The sequence below is a fragment of the Gavialis gangeticus genome, unplaced genomic scaffold (genome assembly GCF_001723915.1).
Source record: "Gavialis gangeticus isolate Ggan-Ray unplaced genomic scaffold, GavGan_comp1, whole genome shotgun sequence".
Taxonomy (NCBI): Eukaryota; Metazoa; Chordata; order Crocodylia; family Gavialidae; genus Gavialis; species Gavialis gangeticus.
This window is the reverse complement of record NW_017729022.1, coordinates 86,494,580-86,514,538: the sequence shown is the minus strand read 5'-3', so window position 1 is coordinate 86,514,538 and position 19,959 is coordinate 86,494,580. Positions and strand designations below refer to the sequence as shown.

The 19,959-nt window shown below is 48.0% G+C and overlaps 1 protein-coding gene and 1 long non-coding RNA gene across 3 annotated transcripts in view; both read left to right on the top strand.

Moving 5' to 3' along the window:
* Window positions 1-494: 494 nt before the first annotated feature.
* The window catches only part of LOC109296244, a 31,998-nt gene continuing 12,533 nt past the window's right edge, over window positions 495-19,959 (top strand). The window contains exons 1-2 of the long non-coding RNA XR_002096930.1: window positions 495-526; window positions 16,688-16,899. This is a non-coding gene — a long non-coding RNA (uncharacterized LOC109296244). The remainder of the gene's footprint in view (window positions 527-16,687; window positions 16,900-19,959) is intronic.
* Window positions 3,477-17,464, top strand: BID (BH3 interacting domain death agonist). 2 transcript variants are annotated; one of them, XM_019515559.1, is made up of 6 exons: window positions 3,477-3,621; window positions 9,899-9,982; window positions 10,848-11,056; window positions 12,553-12,689; window positions 13,481-13,693; window positions 16,580-17,464. In XM_019515559.1, exons 1-5 carry the CDS (start codon window positions 3,515-3,517, stop codon window positions 13,688-13,690), a joined length of 747 nt encoding a protein of 248 aa, XP_019371104.1. In that variant the 5' UTR covers window positions 3,477-3,514; the 3' UTR covers window positions 13,691-13,693; window positions 16,580-17,464. The 2 variants fall into 2 exon arrangements, with proteins under 2 accessions (XP_019371104.1, XP_019371105.1); XM_019515560.1 differs by lacking the exon at window positions 3,477-3,621 and having other exon boundaries at window positions 9,944-9,967; window positions 10,837-11,056; window positions 16,580-16,865.

Genomic DNA, 19,959 nt, shown 5'->3' with positions numbered 1-19,959 from the left:
CTTAGCTCCAATTTTTATGCATGATCACTTTCTGTGTCTCTTGGTAGTTGATCCATGTCACTTTAATCGGTGAATTATCACTTGCAAGGAACTGACAGTCTTGGCTCATGTCTGTGCTGTAGCCTGTGGTACTCAGTTGGGTACTCGCTATCTGTGGCTTCACTGTGGATTCTAATCTAAGTGAGACCTTTGTGCTTTTCTCTTTTTAAACCCCAGTTTGTTCATCATTTATGACTGTCAGACTTTCATCCTGTGTTTGCTCATGGCCAAAGTTACTGAGCTGCTCCACTTTTCTCTCCCAGTTTGTTTTTTCTTCCTACTGTGATGTTATGAGGTCATATTTTTTTGCTTTTTGTAGTCATTTTCATCCTCGGATTGTATATAGGCCATGGTGTAAATTTGCAACCAGGGTTGACTATACCTCAATATCATCACTGTAGAGTGACTCTGGAGAAGCTGTGCTGTGAGGAAGAAATCTCTTGAGCAGTCATCCCTTTAATAGCAGCAATGGGAACATGGTCAATAGGTCTCAAATTAGCTCAACAGACGCTCTTAGCTCTCTCCTCTAGGGTGGAATGGGAGAGGAAGGAGGGGGAAACCTTGCCATCAGGTTTTGTTCTTGAGTCAAAAGGCCCAAGATATGGCTCCCTCAGAAATAGATGGGAGTTTTGCATACTTCTGTGTGGGCAAGCTGTTGGATTGGCTTGCATCTGATCTCTAGCTGTGTGGCCGGCTGTGCAGTTATTCTGCTACCCAACAGAGAGCACCAAACTCAACCTTAGAACAAAATGGTTGTGAGGTTTGAGGAAGACCATATCTCAGCTTTGCTGCTGGCCAGCCCTGAGTTCCAGATGTGAGGAAGCTTGTGCTCTGTGGAAATGCAAATCAATATCTTAACTTCATAGCTGGCTCTGTCCTCTCTAATTGCCTGAACCAGAACTGTAGACCCAGGCTTTGGAGCAGTTCAGGTAGGTGTTTTTTGTTGCCTTGTCATTTGAGCAAAAAAAGCAGAACTGCATCTGTGTAGTGGTTTCTTAATGAGGCTGTAAAGTACGTCCCCCCCCGCCCTTTTTGGTAAGAAACTGCAGCTGTGAAAGCCTCCAGCCTTTTTTTTTTTTTTCCAGGAGGGTTCATAATAAGACCGCTAAATTGCTATGTTCTTTCTCATGTGCTGACGTGTTACAGAGCAGACGGGGAAAGGGCCTGCAGAGTAAATGAAACTAAAGTCTGACAGGAAAGAGTCCTTTCCCAAGTGGGATTATTTAAAAAGAAATGGAAATGTGGCCTGGCAGACTGAGGAGGACCCAGAGAACCCCATACAGTGACTTGCCTCATCTGGAATAAAATCCTTCCAAAAGTGCAAAGGAGGTAAACGTGTGAAGGGAAAGAGAGGTCATTAAAACTGAACAGACTAAGCCCTTTCCTGAAGACCACAAAGTCACTAGGACCTCTGACAGACATTATGCTTAAGATGTGATGAGCTGGTTAATTATGTCTTGAGTGGAGACCCAGCCACATGTTCATTCAGTTAATGGCATGGTAAAACCAGGAATAAGCCACAGTTATTACACAAAATGTTTGTAATAACTTTGTGGCTGGATCCTATCACACCTTTCATGGCACATCTCCCAATGCTGCTAGCCTCTGCAGCACGCAGGAGACTTTTAAGACTCCTGTGTGCTCCAGAGGCCAGGGGGGGCTGACAACTGATCAGGGCTTCCAGCTGGAGCGTGCCATGCACATGTGGCATGGCAAGAAGCACTGTTCCCACATCAGATCCCATTGCGCCTTTAACATTTGCTGGGGGCCTAAAAAAAATAGCTTTCTTAAAAACCACCACCAAATATCCCTAGGTGGTAATGCTCACATCACAGCACATACAGAACTCGTAATTCAGGCTCATTTTTGTACCCCAGGGAGGCAGAGAAGTCAAGGCTGGAATACTCCAGCCCTGGGGTAGGTGACAGGGTTGGATCAGAGAACCAAGTGAGTTCGGGGGCACATGACTTTGTGCCTGTGAGCTCCCCATGTTGGGAGGAAGTTGGGTATAGGAAACACTGTTTATGCAGTGAAACTGCTAATAGGAGAGAGGAAGTGATTGCATTTGTTTCTGTTGGTGCTGGTGAGCTGCTGCTGATCCTTGATTAGAGAGGTTTGAAACGGTGGTGTTTCTAGTGGCCGTGTTTGCATATCTTGCTGGAGGAAGTGGTCTACAGTGAGATGGCCAAAGACATCAGGACCTCTCCTTGAATGAGCCTGAGTCCAAGCATCACAAGGCTCCTGTGCCTCTGTTAGGTGGCACTGAAGGTGCTCGTGAAGATGCAGCCCTGTGTGTGTGGGTGTCAGGAGCACAGTCCTGTTGGTTAGAACTATCAGCTCTGTGGTGCTGTTACACTCTTTGAGTGCCAGGAGATGTTATTTTGTCAGTACGGATGGCTGCCGTCTACTTGCACGTCTCCTCTCTCTGGTGACTTACTGCTTTCTGTATGTACACCCTCGAGAAGTGCTTTCTGGAAAGCAGTCAAGTCCAGCGACTAGGGCTCAGGAGATGCAGATTTTACTCCTGATTCTGCCACTTGTCTCGTAAGGGACCTTGGATGAATCACTTTCCTTTGCTGTGCCCCAGCATCGCCATCAGTGGAGCAGGGATGATGCTTCCTTTACTGCGTGAAGAGCTTGGAGAAGTGCTAGGGTGAGAGCTGAGTGGAAGTCCCCAGCAGTGCTTATGACTTCTGCCTTGTGAGGGAAGAAACTTTTGCTGCGTCTGTTACCCTTCAGTTGCAAACAGAGTGATGTACATCTTGTGTATTTCCCCTTGCAGATGACTGATCTGCAGTTTCAGTTTTCAGCTTTAAAAACCTCTTTGGCACATGAAGTGAATGTGGCAGGAGGAAGATAAGCATCCTGACAGAGGGAACAAAAAGCAGGCAGCACCCTTAACTGGTACTGCACTCCTTTATGGGAAGTTGCTCCTGTCTAGATTATATTTCTGAGAACTGAGACCCATCTGTGAAGCAAATGGCCCTGTGAGTGTCTAATGCTGGAGAGGATGGATATTCCCAATGATGACTGAGGCTAAAACAATGGCTCTTCAGAGAGCTGCCAGCCCCTTGGGGCACCCAGTGGGAGGGCCTGCTGGTCTTTGCTCTCTGCACAGTGATGACACCTCTTCCTTTTGAAGAAGTTGTGGTGGTGGAGTGACTTTCCGTCATCCTAGCCCCAGTGAGCGGCATGTGTGGTTCCTCCTCCGCATTACGCAGCAGTCCTATTTGTTCAACCCTTGGTCTGTGGGGCAATGCACAGCCGTGAGTCAGACTCAAATGCCTGTGCAGCTGCAGCCACGGCTGGGGCCAGGAGAGGAGGGTTCAAGCTTTAGGAAGCAGAGCAGAGATTGGCCCTTGCCTGCGTTTGGGAGGGAAGCAGTCATAATTAGCCAGAGGAAGCAGCAGCAGGTTGTAGAGTTGGAAGGGGTGTCTCCGCTTGCTGAGAGCAAGTGCTTTGTGGGTGCGTGCACATGCACACGTGTGGAGAGATTTATGGGAGCCAGCTAAAACGAGGTCTGACTGCAAGCTGCCCGTTGCTTCTTGCTGAGGAAGTTTTGCATACTGGTGCTGAGAGGAGGTAAGTGTTTGCTGCTGTGCGTTTGCAGAATTTGTATTACCCTTCCGTGAGGGTCTCCAGGATCTTACAGGTGCTGACTACCAGTGCTTCTGATGGTGACACAGGCCTTATAGCCTTGCGTCTATATCTAGTGCCTTGTAGAGCAGCATGTCCAGCTTTGCCAGGGCAAGAAAGAGGTCTTGTGGTGTTTGTGTTTGATCTCATTCTCACTCAGAGATTTCCGTTGACTTAATGGTAGAGGATCCAGTCTGTATTGTGCAGGGGGGCGCCATCATGACGTGAACAGAGGGCAGAAGCTGCGCATACAGAGATGCATAAGGCTGCCTTGTGGGTGCAGTCTGAAACTCCGGACTGATTTAAGCCAGGGTGGATTTGATTTAAATCAAACTGATTTAGATCATGATTTAAATGACTGGTCAGGAAGCCTGGATTTAAGCATTGGTGGGTTTTTTCTCTACAAAAAGTGCATTCTTGTTGTTTGATATCCTTGATTCATGTAATTTCTTGAAACTTTGAACTTTTAGAGAAAAGTAAGGGTTTGACTGCATGTACACAAACTTGCAGAGAGACGAGAGGGCTGATGGGTAGGTAATCAGGTCTGTTATTTCTCGTCTTCATATACCGCTGTTAACAAGGATGTTATCTCTGGAGACCACAAACTCTCCCTACAGTTGAAGGAAGGGCATTTGTGCCCAAAAGCTCGCAAAGAACAATTTTTCCAAATATTTAGTTGGTCTAATAAAATATATCACATCTACCCAAAGAACCTTGTCTGCCTGTGATCTCTGGAGACACAAATCCATGGTTTGAGAACTGAGACTAAGCATCACAGAGATGCTTAATGGGATTTTCTAGATGGAGCACTGAGTCCCATTGGGTAGAGTGGTTTTCTTTAATCTTTACTAATCTATAGAGGAGCCTCTGGGACCCCCATAAGATTGGGGCCCTAATATAGTCTATGGCCTGCTGTGACTTATTTATAAAACTTCTAAAAAGGTTACATAAATATAGTCTCAAATAGTATATAATTAGAAGTTATAATCCCTATTCCATGATGATATCTTTGAGTCTTAACATATCTTAAATTAAAGCTATCTTTTATATAAGTGTTTTTTAAAAAGCATCTTAAAAAATAAAAATATGATTAAATAATCTGATTGAAATTAAAAATCCAATTTTTAATAAATATATATTTAAATCCACCCTGGTTTAAGCTCATTTCTTCAAAAGAATTGAGGGTGCTTCCAGTGGAGAACAGACATTTTTTTTCTATTCTGTGTCTTTTAAGTACATGCATGTAAACTCTGACTCACCTGGTGACCTGCAATTTGCTTCTGTTCCTCTGCATGCAATCTGTAGAGAGGCTGAATGTCGTTTATACAAAATTCTGATTCTTTAAGGGTTTTGTAAGAGTTCCCTGGGGCTTTTCTATAGTGTGTGCATTTTATGGAGAGGGAAACATGGTAAGATGTTAGCATTAGATGAACCAAGAACATATAAAGAGCATGGATTGCACCAGTGTGACTACTTCCATTGCAGTTGTAATCCAGTTTCACAATATTTGACATAAAAGAGCTGTGGAGTTCTTTCCTAGCTACCGTAACACAAGAATGCACAAAGAAACTCAATGGGGTGATAAGGTCACAGCACAGGAGATAGAGTTGTGATAATTTCAGCAAAATTTAGTTTTAATATATTAAAATACGGATCAAATTGGAAAATGTGACAACCATTCTTTACAATTGGATTAATTTGAACTTTTGCTTTCCTTTTAGCCCTGCCCCCAGTTCACTTCTACTGTGGCTTGTCTCCATTTCCTTGTCATAGAACATCAGGCTGGAAATTAATTTATATCTTCTGCATTGAATAATCTTAAAGTCTCCAAATTCGTGATCTCCCAGACTGCAAAATGAATGATCTCCCAGTAGGCATTTTGAGGATCCTAGTTTTCCAGCAGCTTCCAGCTCTGGCCATCAGTGTGGTGCTCTGAGTGTTCAGGAATGAAAGGGGATATTACATTGCCTTTAATTTTTTTTTGTGGGCCCGACGGAAGAGGTGCTTTATAAGAGAGCAAGTTTTCTGAATATGCTGCCTGCCCCAGCCCTGGTGTCTCAGGCTGGTTGCCCTGAGCCAGGATTGTCAAACTCATCTGACCCCGAGGTTCATCAACACTGCTGGGAACACCACGCCTCCCACCTAGCATTTCTCAGAGTTCTTTACAAAGTACAGGAGGTATCGTTACCCCCCACTCCACTGAGGCTGGTCTACAGGCTGGACCCAGACTTATCCCCTGTGCAGCATCTGTGGCACCAGGTCTGGCCTGTGTGCCACATGCAGCATGCGCCAGCCTCGACCTTGCTGTGCACAAAGCACGTGGGGAGCACGCTACTCGTGGCATGCCAGTTGAACCCAGTGTTACATGCAACACATGGAGTCTGTGGCATGGACTGGACATGACACTGCCAGTAGCTCACGTTCCAGACCCCCTGCGCTGTGTGCAGTGCCAGGTCCAGCCCACGCACCGTGCACAGCGCATGCCCTGTGCCGGCCCCATGTGCCACATGCATAGCAAGCCCCAAGACTGGTGCATGTTGCATGGCACAAGTGGGGCTGGGTTGGCCATGCACGCTGCACACAGTGCAGGGCCAGCATGGACACGCACTGCATGTGGCGCCCAGCTGGACTGGCCCTATGTGCTGACTTCAGCATGGCCTGATCCAAAGCCAGTGCCCAGTGCTGCAGGCCAGGTGTGTGGCACCAGGTCTAGGGTTGGGCATGGCACTTGGGGTCAGAACATGTGGCTCCACAAGCTGCATCCAGCCTGCAGGCTGCATGTTTGACAACCCTGCCCTAAACTGTTACTTAGTCTTGGTTGTTTAAGCAGAGACCTCTAAAATTTATCACTGGCACTCAGCTCTACCAGGGCTTTCCAGTGTAAGCCTCTGGCTAGTAGGGCTTCTAATTCTTATGTCACCTGCCAGTTTGTGCACTGTTCATAGCATTTGACAGAGTAGGTGTCATCTACAAAAGCGTAGGCCTCTCTGAACCAGTCTCAGGCGCGGTGCCTTCTGCCTGACTTCAGACTAGCATGGTTAATGGTTTGGGCTGCAGAGTGGAGTGAGCTCTCTCCCCAAACCTGGCTCCTGTGACTCACTGGTGTGTGCTGGGAAGTGGGGGTAGGGAGTATCCTCACTTGTTTACTCACGCCTGCCCTCTCCACCGCTGCTCAGACTCATGTTTTGAGCTCTCTAGGGTGGAGTGGAGGCCAGGCTGGGGGTGGGGTGGAAGGAGAAGGACTCCTGCACTTGAGTCAGAAGGCTTTCCCCGAATTTCAAGCAGGACTGGTGAAATCAAGCCTGGGGCTTTCCTAAGAAATACAGGATATGTGGCAGCCTCTGGGGAGAGGCGCTGCATTGTTCTGTCCTGCACTGTGTGGAAGGTCAGGCCGGTTGCTCCAAGCAAGCTGGGGTTCGTCCTCACCTGGCTGTCCTCACTGACGTGCGGGAATTCCCTCCTTGTGGGCGGCCTGACTGGGGAGGTGCACACGCGGATCTGAGCACCGAGGTGGGCCTTGCTTGCGTGCAAGCAACTGTGCTGTGTAGCCATGCACCAGTGCACCAGCGCTGGTGCTGCACTTGCTGTCAGTGCCACCAGGTCTCCTGAGGGAACGTTGCACAAGTCTTGCTGCCGCAGTTCAGTGAGCTGCTCTGATCTTTTTTGGTGTGCATTGTGGGATGTCTGCCCCCCTGGGCATGTGGGGTAGGAGGGGCTGAAGGATGGCAGTGGCCCAGGGGTTTGGCCCAGGTTCACACTGCAGAAGGGGAGAATTACCAGCCTGAATGGAGGCAGCACGCATGCTGGCTGTTGCCCAGCATGGGCCAGGCAGCCTGGGTGGAAAACACCAGTCTTGTGGCAAAAGGTTTATATATGTGCATAGGAAGTGGTGAGGGACTGCACTGCACTGAGAGCCTGAGGTCACGGTGCTGCGATGGACATGGGTGCCAAGATAAGTGGGATGTTAGAAAGCTGCCTTTGCACAGCACCCTCCCCTCCCCGTGCCCTCAGCTGATACAACACAAATCTTGTGGGAGTCCAGGAAGGGATAGCAGACATTGCAGAAGAGGTACTGCTAAGGGGATACAAGTCACTTCCTTTTATTCTGGTGCTCTTGATGCTTGTGGGGTAGTGGGAAGGGCCATTTCCAGTGGGAAGCATGTGCCAGCCACAGCTTTGTGCTGATGACCAGAGAGAGCCGGCTTCCTACCTTAAGTGAGGTGAAGGTCTGGTGAAGATGAAGCAGCAGGCTGTAGATTTGATAGGAGCTAGCACAGCAAGTTGAGTTAGTCTCAGGGTTTAACTGGACCTCACGGGTGGAAACAGCTTCCCAAAGACACTGCCTCAAGTAAGCTAGCACCTTTTGGCTTTTTGGTAGGGGTGATCTAGCGCAGGGGGGTCAAACATATGGCCCGCAGGCTGGATCTGGCCCTTGGAACTATTCCGTGTGGCCTGCCAGTGGGCTCGTGGGAGCCGGAAGGTGGAGGGGCCACTGCTGCAGTGTTCAGGTGCAGGGTCCCTGAACCCTGATAGACGTGGCCATTTCAAATGGCTCCTGCTGCTGCCCGATTGCAGCCCCCACCCCTCCCCCTTGCATGCCTCTGGACACCTGCTCCATGCTGCCCAGCCAGAGCCCTGTGCCATCGCATGCCCCTGGCTCTACACTGTCATCTGGCCAGAGAGCCATGCTGCCACCCAGCCCTGGCCCCATGCTGCTGCTTGAACACAGCCCCCTACAGTTGCTTCTGGCCCCTTGGATCTGGCCTGGGAGGTGCCTTTGTGGTCTGGATCCAGCACAGGGTCTGGGGGAGGCTTTGATACCCCTGATTTAACTTAACAGTGCAAGAGAGCTGTGGTTTTGAGTATTTCTGTGAGAGTGTTTGTGTGCACACTTGGGGATCCCCCACCACTTTTTAGCCTCTGTGTGTGTGGTTCATCTTTAAAGGTTCATTCTAACTTCAATTGAAGGGACTCTTGTTGTGGTCTTTCTTTTGATTTTGATACTAACTGGTTTCTACTTTCACTTCCTTTTGCTCACATAATCACTACAACGCTGAGCTTTGGTCACCGCTTTGCCAGCTCTGATGGGACGGCATGTAGGTGAGGGATTGTTGTAGTAAGGCAGACTCCAGACTCAGCCTCTCATCACTGCTTGGTGTCCTCCTTCCACCCCCTTCCCATTCCAGGATAATGTGCGTCTCCGTCCCAGGCAGCACCTTCAATGAAAAGGGCAAGGAGCCAATGGTGTTAAAGACTTGGTTCCCTTCTCACCTGACAGTGGGGTCCAGCCAGGTTGCATCAGATGTGCACTGTCTGAACTGGGAAGTCAGCATACACCATTGCTACCTCTGCAGTGTCTGCTCTTGGGGCAAAAGACTTCAGTCTCCAGGGTGCTCTCAGTTGTGGCACCATTTATCCATGTTAACTTATGTTAAAATCCCCTTCTTGCTCCAGCAGGGGAAGCTGTAGGTGTGTGTGGGAGACTGCCTTTCTCCATGTGTCTGGATACTAGGTGGTGGGTTGGTTTTCCCCTAGCAGATTCTCTGTGGCTCCTCTGTGCTACGAAGCATCGGTTTAGGTGTTCTTGGAGGCCTTCGGCAGGACACAAATAACTTAGCTCTCAACCAGGCCAGGAACTTCTGTTGGGTTATTTTCTGTTTGCCTGTGTTTTCGTGTGCATGCATGTGTGTGGTGTGCCAGTGTATTGAGAGCTTCAGGCACAAGATTGGTCAGTGGATTTATTTTAAAATGCATCAGGTTAAACAGGTGTCACAGAACTAATGGCAACTGCTCTTCTTAGTGCTAGGCTGCCAAAATTATCCTTGTGACGGGCTGGACAACATGGAGAAGCCAAGAGGCAAGGCTTGCTCTTAAATAGCTAAGGAGGACAGACCTCTGGCCTTGCTCTCATCACAGCCATTATCTGTCAGCTCGCAGGCTCCTTTTGCTCCCATGCACATCCATGTGACAGGAAGGCCAGAGCCCTTGGCTCAAGGAGGATAGAGGTGCTATATCCTCACAGCTCACCCCTCTTTACCCCTAAGCAGGAGCCTCTGTGCTGGACCAGCCCGGTGTTCACAGCCTTACTGTCAGACAGTAATGGGGAAGCCTGCCTGAACATCCCAGGAAGACTCAAAGTGGGGCCAGGTTGCCAGCCCGATGGGGCGCAGTCTGAGCTGAGGGGCTTGCAGACACATCGGCATTCTCTTTTTTTCTCTTGTAGGAAGAGAGCTTGTGGGCAGAAAGCAACGGGTGACGCAGCCACCTCATCCCAGCAGCCCTCATGGACAAGGTCAGTTCCATACAGGCTTTGCCTCTCTCACGGCCAACTTCTCAAGGCCGCTAGTCACCTCTGAGGACGCCTAAGCTCTGGGGTCCCATCTGAGACCATTTAAAGGGCCTTCATTTTAGAAAGTGCTGACTGATCCCTATTTTCTGGATAATTCAGTTTTTGCATTCAGCATCACTAGTCATTATAAGGCAGAAAGTGCATTTAGCTTTTAAACATTAGGAGGGGAGCTATGTCTGTGCCCTTGTTTCATAGCTCCTGGTTGTAGCTAAGCTTTTCAAGCACTACATTTCCATGCCCTCCTGTGGCCATATGCGCAGGCAGAGTGCTCCCTGCCCTGTGAAGATGGACAGGCCTACATGTGTGAGGTCATATTCAAAGTGTTCTGCCTGACACTGTCCCAACTAGCGGCCACAGTCATTACTGACTTGGCTGGGCCTCTTCACATAGTGGCATGAACAGGGAGGCTTGCCACTTCAGAGTCTGTTCTTCAGGCACGAGAATCCTCCCTTAACATTGCTTGTACTGAATGGGCGTCTGTTTATATCAAGAAACTGCATAATTGATACGCACACTAAGAGGCTGCTAACCTTGGATTTGGGAATGTGGGTATGCACATGTGGTTCATCTTTAATGGTTCACTCTAACCAGGCACGTCATCTTTGCAGCCCAGAACGCACAGGGCTGCCTAGATTGTGATCCTCCACCATCAGTGTGTGGAGCCAGGGCAGTCGGAGTGCTGCCACGTGACTCTGCAGTCTCACTGGGTAACATTAGTCAGAGTTTCTGAAGGAGGTCACAAGGCAGCCGTGTTCGTGTCAAGCCAGATTGCCTCCTTGCCCATTGGTCTAACGCTGACTGGTTATTTCTAGCACGCATGCAGCGATGGATTCAACCAGCTGGAGAGCCTCCTCCTGTACTCCTTCCTGGACAACTCCCAGGACTGCGCCTTCAAGGAGAAGCTGCAGACTCTGAGCTGCAGACACGCAGCCGAGTGTGCGTCCCATAGAAGAGGCTTCTATTCTTTTTCCGATGATGGAGAGCTTCAAACAGATGGGAACCGTAGCGGCCATTTCCAAAATGGCGAGCCAGGTCAGTGCGTTTGCCCTTATACACACAGCTCGTCTCTTCTGTAGCAGACTGACCCAGAGAGTGTTTTCTCCACTGGCAATTGTTTTGTTCTTGATGAGGACAAATGGGGTTTGCTCAGCTGGTGTTTGGCACCTCTGCCTTTTATTTCTAGAGCACTAATTACAGGCCTTGGGTGGTTTTTTTTTTTTTTTTGTTCCACATCTTTCTGGTATGTTCAAATGGAGCCTCAGGCTAAGCCAGTGGCCTTGCTTCAAGCAAGGGGTGTGCTCCCTTAAGCCTTTCTTTGTGCCTTGGGAAGTGTCTGGATCAGCAGTGTAAGGATGCAGGCAAGCACCTGGGACACCGGGGGCGGGGGAGTGGCAACGGCTGGTTGCCAGTGCTTGTGATTTGTGATTGCATGGTAGCCAGCAGCAGCCACTCTTTGCCCCCAGCCCAACCTCTCCTGAGTCAGCACTTGCAGCCCTTGCTTTATTTGCTCTGCCCTAGCTGTGCCACTGGTTTGGATATTTGGCACCTGTTTCCTAATTTAGGAACAAGGACTTCAGGAGCTGGCCTGCCAAGCAAGGACTCCTGGGGCTGAAGCTGGCCACTTTTGGTAGGCTTGTATGGCGGGGAAGCGATATGCAATGGCTGGTGGAAAAATAAGGAATGGTAACAGCAGGGGGCTGTGATGCAGTGACCTTCCCCCTCCCTCCAAGTGCCATGAAGGTGCCACCTTGGGCTGTAATTTTATTTAGACTGGGATGCTGAGCAGGGTTGGGTTGTGGCTCATTGCTTGGACAGATCATCTTTTCAGAAAATTTGGTCTTACAGTATGCAGCACTCGGCCCTTGTAATAAGCCTTGAGCTCATGTCCCAGAGCAGCATCAGGGGAAAGTTTGCGAGACAAAGATGCTGCATCTAGAAGAGATGCGAGGTAAAAGCCTGATTAAGGTCATAAAAGATCATGTGGACTTTGTTTTTCCTTCAGGGACTATGAGTTTATAAGAAGCTGTGTCTAGGCTAAATTTCTGTTGAGAGGTAGGTAGCCATGTTAGTCTGAAGGCAGGGCAGCATAGCACCTGAGACTGACTGGCTCAGACACGCACTTTTGTAGGCAACAGCCTACTGTCAGGTGTTATGAATAGCACACAAACTACCTAGCAGGTGATATTGCATCTGAGAAAAAGCTCGTGCCTCTGAGCCAGTCTGCCAAATTTCAGTTTGATAGCTATGTGCTACTCTCTGGCAGTGCCATCCAAGTGGTGTGACATTTCTTCAGAGCTGTTGTGTGGCACTGGTATACCTCCCCTGTTAAAGAGCTAGTGTGTTCTGCTCCAGAGGTGGCCGTGTACCATCACTGCTGAGGCGGCTGACATGCTGCGTACAACAGCTGATGTGGAGCGGCGCTGTGTGAAGCTGACAGCAACAGTCTCTTGCATCCGCTTGTTTACACCAAACTTAATTTGGGGCACAACCGCATATGAACTAAATCCTGCTTCAAATCTTGACTTTAGGTTCTGAGACGGGGGAAATTTACCGAATCATTGGCGCTCAGCTGGCTGAGACTGGGGACCGGCTGGCTGCCCAGATCGAGGCGGGACCAGTAGATAATCTTGTGCAGCAGTTCCTGAATGCAAATCTCTCCAGTGAGGTAAATTAGTGCCAAGCAATTTTTCACTTAATAAAAATGGCATGGGTCCCTCTAAATGTACTCAGCAAAGCCATTTTGAAACCCTTCCTGTGCTGCATGTGGTCCTGAGCAGATTCCTTTTACAGCTCTGCTGGATGACTGTCAGATGCACTGAGTGCTTGTAGTACTATGTGAAACAGGTGGAAATTGGACCCTGGGCAAGGGTCAGCAGTGGCTGTACCGCTGCTCCTGTCACATGCATAGCTGAGCCTGTGTTTAACCAGTATAACCAGTGACAGGCGTTTGTTAGCCCTGTGACACTACAGGGCTGGGTGCTGCAGCAGAGCCAAGCTCTCCTCTTGTTCTTGAGACATTAGACCCTCCTTCTCCTCCTTGGAAGGAGCTAAAGCTGCAAGTTTCTGTTTGCATCCATGGGGATCCATTGTCCTCTTGGGACCATGTGTATTGGCTTTGGCTTACTCAGCCATTTGTGTCTGGGATGAGAAGTTTCCCAAGCCCTTTTCTGCTGCAACTTATGGCAGCGTGGGGGTTTACCCTGCAGGCCCTTTGAGGCTGGTCAAACCCTGCACACCAGTGGCTGAGCAAGAAGAGTTGGAAGATAACATCAAATCAGCTTGTTTCTGTTAGGGTTGATGCAACCTCTCACTCTAGGTAAGCTGAAAGCCTGCTCCGTTCTGGCTGTGTTGCAAAGGGAATTGAGATAGCAGCACAGCAGGGAATGTTTGTTGCTGTCTTGGACTATGTGAAAACTGGTGCCCTTGTGACACAAGTCTTCCTTCCTCCTGGTACAGGAAATAACAAGGTGTCTGTCTCAGGCAGTGGAACAGCTCCTGAAATCCGTCCCCTCAGACATGGACCAGGAGAGAACCAAGCTGGTGCTAGCAATGGTTTTAGCCAAAAAAGTAGCAAACAACATGCCATCCCTTCTACAGCAGGTCTTCAGTACCACTGTGAATTACATGAACCGGTACTTCCATGACTACATCCGTAACATGATCTGACAGGTAAGGACCATTGCGCCAACCATGGGAGAGTCCCCCAAAGATAGTAGCAAACTGGGCACAGGACTTTAGGGAATGGTCCTAGCCAGGTGGAGGGCTGGGGGTGACCTAGTATGGCTCTTACAGCAGCTGCATACCTAGAGAACATGGGGGTCTATCCACTGCAGCATAGGCACAGGAGCTGGCAACGGCTGCAGTCTGTCTGCTGAGCTATTAGTGCTGTTGGCAACTGAGCCAGCCACAGCCAGAGGCATGGGTAATTGGTATGGAGGAGGTGACTCCATTAGCCATTTGCAGGTCTATCTCATTAGACTTCAGCACAGTGCACTTGGCTGTGAGGGGGAAGTACAAACAGACGGACACCTGTTCTACTACCAGTTTGTCTGGCAGTGAAGAGCTTAGCTTCAGTGCTGACACACAGTCCCATCCTAGGTGTTTGTGTGTTTTGATGGTTCAGCTCTGTTACACCCACTGCTGCTTAGCAGTGAATGGGTGGGAGAATGTCATGTCTCCTGCGAAGGGAGACAGGAGAGCTGCTCAAATCATGAAGAGCAACTCAGTTCTTCCTTTATTGTTGTTAGCGCTGACACAGGCAGAAAATGAGGTTGAAACAGCATCTTTCCCAGCAGGGCGCTTTAACCCCCATGCCACAGGGCAGGTTATTATCCCCAGAGTGCTCCAGTGCTGTGTCACTGCCCCTTGCGTTGGCTAATATAGCTGGAGGCCATGCAGTGGGGGGGAAAATCTCTCTCCCCCTAGGAATATGCTCCCTCCTGAGAAGTATCCTTCTCATTGACCCAGCCTATGGCTTGTTCTCATCCTGACTCCATGTATCTCCCTCTCATGGCTGCCTAGTGCTCAGAAAGAGCCCCCAGCAAAGGACCTGCATTACACTAGCTTGTGGCATGCTGGTGGAAATACTGTGCTAAGAAGCTGGAAAGGTGTAGGTGCAAACTCCCTCTGGGGGAGCAGGCTTAGAACTTGAGTCTCCAATTCCCTGGGCAAGTACCCTAGCCCCTTTGCTGTTGGTGCTAATAGGTGTAAAGGCTCCTGCTGTGCTCTTTCCAGGACTTGGGCCTGCTGTACAGGCCAGGCAGACTTACTAAACTCTCATTTAAGTGCAGCTGAGGTCTCTGACCTCCTGCCTGCTTACCCTGAAAAGCTACAGCATAAGGGACTAGATGCACAAAGGGCTGTAAAAGGCTCCAAAATTTAGCCCCAGTGCCCATGCAGTTGCAGCCCAACCTTGCCAGCGCTTAAGGTTTATAGAAACATACCTAGTGTTGCTAGTGAAACTTCCCTGGGAGCCTAGTGGTCTTCCTAGAACACCTTGCTGCTCAGCTGTCAGGCTATCTGAGCCCAGGGCTGGGGTGTTGCTTTTTAATACAGTAGCTCCCTGGTGAGCATATGCACCCAAGAGGGGAAAGACCCAATTCAGTTGTTTCCTCTGCTTGAAGGAATCTGAACTCGCATCTCCCTGGAAGGGGCTGAGACCGCAGCCAGCACAGTAGAGTTCATTCAGTTGAGTCTCTTCTGTGAAAGCTGTTCTACATTGCATGGTAATACAGTGAACCAGGGGAAGTGATACAGCAGTCTTGGCCTTGTAGGGGCGGGGAAAAAATGACATTCACCTGGGAGAGGACTAGTTCCTGATTGCATGAACATTTAAAGTAAGTAAACGTGCATAAAAGGAGGAATCTCTGCCTTTAGCATGGCAAGAACAGTGATGTAGCCACCTATTTCAGAAGGCTGAGTGAGACGCAATCAGGAATGGGAAGCCTTAGACATACAGGCCTTGTGGCTCACAGTAGGGTCCCTCTGCCCAGTACTTCCTGTTGTTACCTTAAGCAGCTCCCCACTCACCATGCTGCCAGCCATGGCTCCTGCGCTGTGGGGTGGACTGCTTTGTCATGGGAGCAGATTCCATGACCAAGGGAAGTTGGGCATTGCAGTCCTCAGTCCTCTTGTGAGGTTGGCCCAAGGCCTAAAAGAATAGGTCCTCTTGGAGGAGTGCCACTAACTTACCAGTACATTTCCCAGGCAGGTAGGTTACTGACCCACCTGCTCATTAACTGCTGGTGGTTCCTATGCCAGGCATAGAACTGTGACTTACCCAGATTTGCACTGTATCTACCAAGGAGCATCTCTGGGAGGGACCTGAAAATGCACTATCGCTCTACTGCCAAACCTGCCTAGAGGAGGCATCTTAGCCTGCAAGAGTACTTTGGTCAGTGTGAGCTGTAATGGCAAAAGGACTGTCCCCAGTGTAACTGCTGCTACTCAAGAGGGGGCTTGTTCTTCCATCGGGCATTTGAAACTCCCATAGAGCAGTGGTTTTTCAACCTGTGGTCCACAGACACCCCCCACCCCTCCAGGGTCTGCAGACTGCATCTAAGGGGTCCATGAAAGATTAGTATGATCAATCAAAGGTAAGTGAATACCTACACTTATTATTTACCTACACTTATAAAATACAAAGGGGTCCACACCTCCATTTGAAAATTTTAGGGATCTGCAAAAGAAAAAAGATATGCTGTCAGACTAACAGAAATCTGGTGCACTGGTATGAAGCATACTAAAGCACTGTAATTGTTTCATTAGGATAATGAAAATGGGTTGCAGGGAAAACTAGATCACAGACAGCAATGAAGCATTGGGAGCCTGCCTTAAACCTAAACTCTGCCCTTTCCACAAAGAGGTAAAGCAAAAAAGGGTTTGACACAGTCTTTCTGAAATCTCTCAGCTCCCTTGCTGCTGACTGTTGTGACCTGCTCCTCCTCTGGCTAAGTACAACCCCTCCTAGAGAAGGACAGTGTGCACCCTCTCAGTGAAATGTCCTGACTTCTTGTCCTTGCTAACCAAACCCCTGTTTTGTTTCTGTTTCTCTAGAGCTGGATGAGAGAGAAGTTGGTGCCGCTCACAGGCTTGGAGGGGGTTACAGCCTAGAACTCTAAAGGACTTGTTCAAAAAGGACCACTCCTTGTGATTGCTGTTGAGAAACCCATTATTCTGTTTTTAGACTTTCATAGCGTAGCAAAGCAGCACCAGTAGTTTTAGCTGCATGATTGTTCTGCTGAGACATGTAAGACTAGTGCTTGCCCTTTCTTTTTACCAAGTATTAAAAACAGTGCTTTTTACAACAGACTCAGTGCAGGTGCAGATCTTTATATCTCAGGAAAAAATGCCAGTTGGCATCATGCTCACGTGTGGTTCAGCTCCAACTCCTGTGCGTGAGGGGAGGATGTATGTGTGAAGTCTCAGCACATTTCCAATGCATTGCCAATCATTTGGGCTCTAAGTAGCTCCATCGTGCTGACTTGAGGTGGGAGTGAGCAGCTATGCTGCAAAGCCTTTCCCAGACCCTGTTTTTTCCTGATGTTTTACTCCCCTGCGTGTTACAAGCTTTTGCAGATATTCACTGCTGCTGGAGCAATTGGTGTTTCTCTTTTACCCACAGATTTGTGCCCAGATAAACCAAACTTCCCAATCAAGGGAGAAGCAGGTTGTAAGATGGTCGGACTGTATCAGGGAGTGAACTAAGCTGCATATACTTGAGCAGAACAGACTTGAGCTTTATGTGTGGCCACTTACTGTAAAGAGAGGGAAACTAGGAGGTTGGAGCTTTTTTTCATCCTGTTAAGCATCTCTGCTTAGCTTACTGGGAAGACACTGTCTCACCCTGAAGCAGTTCTCCATAAGCTAGGCCACAACTTCTACACTGCCTGTAAATACTGTCTTTAATTTTAACTTAAAAATAAAATTGTCAGCTCTGCTGTAACTATAGCTGTGGAACAGAGTTTGAATTTGCAGAAGGGTCTGTCTTTAAACCATGCTTTTAAGGTACTATTAAAACCACTGTCCTGAATCCCCAACTCCCTCAACTTATTTTATGTTCCTGCATTTTTTTAAAGGGTTTAGATCTATGGTAATAACTAGTGGCAAATTTTACAAAGGGAAGTCACCCCATTTACTGGCACTGAAAGGTGGCTGTAGAATGAATCTAAATCACATTTTTCCTAGGACCCCCTGCTGTTCAGGCACCAGGTAAAGGGAACAAGGAATGAATGGATGCATTTTAGCAGTAATGAAACTAAATGAAATAGTCTGTTATTTAAGCCTGCACATTAACTGGGGTGTGATTAGATGCAGGTTACTGAAGCACCTTTCCGGCTATCTGCTATCATCCTTGGTGCCTATAATGTTCTAGGAAATTAATGCAAGAATAGTCCACACTAGGTTGGGGTTTTTTTGGAAAACTGTACCATTTATTAAAGTGCAACCTGGGGTTATGGTTTTACACTGGTGTCCCACTGGGGAGGAAAATGTACATACCCCCTTCAATTAAGCTCTGGAAACACTTTTATAAACCAAATGGCACAAGAGGCTTCAGTTCCCGTTCTTCCCCCTCCCCCCATAGTGTGCTGCACTTGCATATTAAAGGAACAATCAACTTAAAACAGTTCCTTGAGTAATCAGCAACTGCTAGGTGTCAGGACATCTTTTCATACCGAGTCAGCCCAGCCCCAGAGCCTGATATTCCTGCAAGGTAAGTGACTGCCATCTTATTTCTGTAAATGTAGTGGAAGATAGTCTCTTAATACATGGACATGGCATTTTGCTTCTTGGTTTGTTATTCAAGGGGCAGTCTTGTAGTCCAAGTAGACTTTTAGCCTTTCATTGTTTGAATGAGAGCTTACTATTGTGAAGCTGGAAAACCAGGAGGAAACCCCTAACATGCAGCAGCAGTATGATGCAAGCTTTCCAGCCTGCTCAGTCCATATGGCCACTGGCCCTCACCCTTCCTCTCTCACCAGCTCACCTCCCTGCAGCACATCAAGAGGAGTTTCTGATACAAATTTTAACTACAGCTCCCATTTCTTTTACAGTACAAATTCAGGCTACTAACTATGAGGGAGCAAATCACTCTGCCTAAGAGACCTAGAACAGGCTAACTGTAAATAGAAGGTATGTTAAAGTCATACAATCCTTTAGAAAGAAAAAGTGGCCAGGAACTATATAACCAGCGTTCAGTTTTCTTGGAGATGACGTATATCAAGCTGCTGTAGTTATCATTACCCAGCTATATAACTAATCAACAGGTCTCTGTCTTAACCTTAGCAGATGTGACAGCAAACCAAGAACAACTGCTTACAACTACAACAGTGCTTTAGTTACCTGCTCCAACATGCTATGTTCAGTAGCCACCCTGTGAGAGATCTGGGAACTACTTGGATCAGAAGAAATTGGCTTGTGCTTCAGTTAAAACAGACTAGCCCTTTTCTGGTAATACCTCAGTTGCACTCTGAAGCACAGCACCAAAACAGCCAGGCTCAAAGCAATGTCAATGTTGCCTCTCATTGCCAAGAGTGCTACATCTCACCAAGTCTACACGCTGCCTCAATCAGCCTTACCCTCCTGGAGGTGAACAATACTGACACTCCTCCCCTCTGTAACCTGCAGGATACGGGAATGTGTGGAGGAGAGAATACAGCCGAATCATTCAGCTAGATGTAATCCAGAGGGACAAGGTAGAGAGAGTCCTTTGAGGTTTCATATTTAAAAGGAAGAAGAATAAACGCCAACTCTATACTTGTTTTGGCAGCATAACAGTGCAGGGGAGCACTATGCTAACAAAGCCCTGGTGGAGATGCATTTATGCCAAAACCCTGCTTTTGGAGTTTTGGCTTGTATGAGTTCACTGATGAAACGGCATTGGCAAAAAAGTGCTTTGAACAGTGTGACATCTACCCTGAGAGGGTTTTGCTGCTATGATAACAAGACTAGCAAAACTTAAGTGTAGAGAAGACTTAAGTATTTGGAAGGTATCATGTTTCTACTACTATCATTTATAAAAATGCTAAACTTTGAATTTCATTCCTTTAAGACTAAGTCTCTCATTTTTATCAAGGGTAATAGAGCACTACCTGTCTGTGTGTACGGAGATGCCTGAAAGAAGAGCAACTGGATTGTGCTAACTTGTGAAATTCCTTCTCTAAGCAGAGACAGCAGATATTCTAACAGCGAGATGTTCTCTAGATGGAGGCTTGGAAAAAACCAGCCTCTTGCCCTGTTCGTAACAGTAGCCCTCCTCCCTTCAAGCAGCATAAAAGCTTTGAATACATGAAAACAGTTCTACTGTGTAGTCACCCTCAGAAAAGCCATCAATTACCTAAATTGGTTGTGTGGCAGAGAGAGGAATAAAAATGAGACTGGGTCAGAGCTGTTCTGAAACTAATTCCTTGGGGAAGAGAGACAGTTTTCAGAACAGG

Excerpts from the sequence above, each read along its gene's own strand:
- BID (XM_019515559.1), top strand. The coding sequence starts at position 3,515 with ATGCACACGTGTGGAGAGATTTATGGGAGCCAGCTAAAACGAGGTCTG. Across the intron at positions 9,983-10,847 it reads ACAAGGTCAGTTCCATACAG|CGATGGATTCAACCAGCTGG; the intron begins GCTTTGCCTCTC and ends GCACGCATGCAG. Across the intron at positions 12,690-13,480 it reads ATGCAAATCTCTCCAGTGAG|GAAATAACAAGGTGTCTGTC; the intron begins GTAAATTAGTGC and ends CTCCTGGTACAG.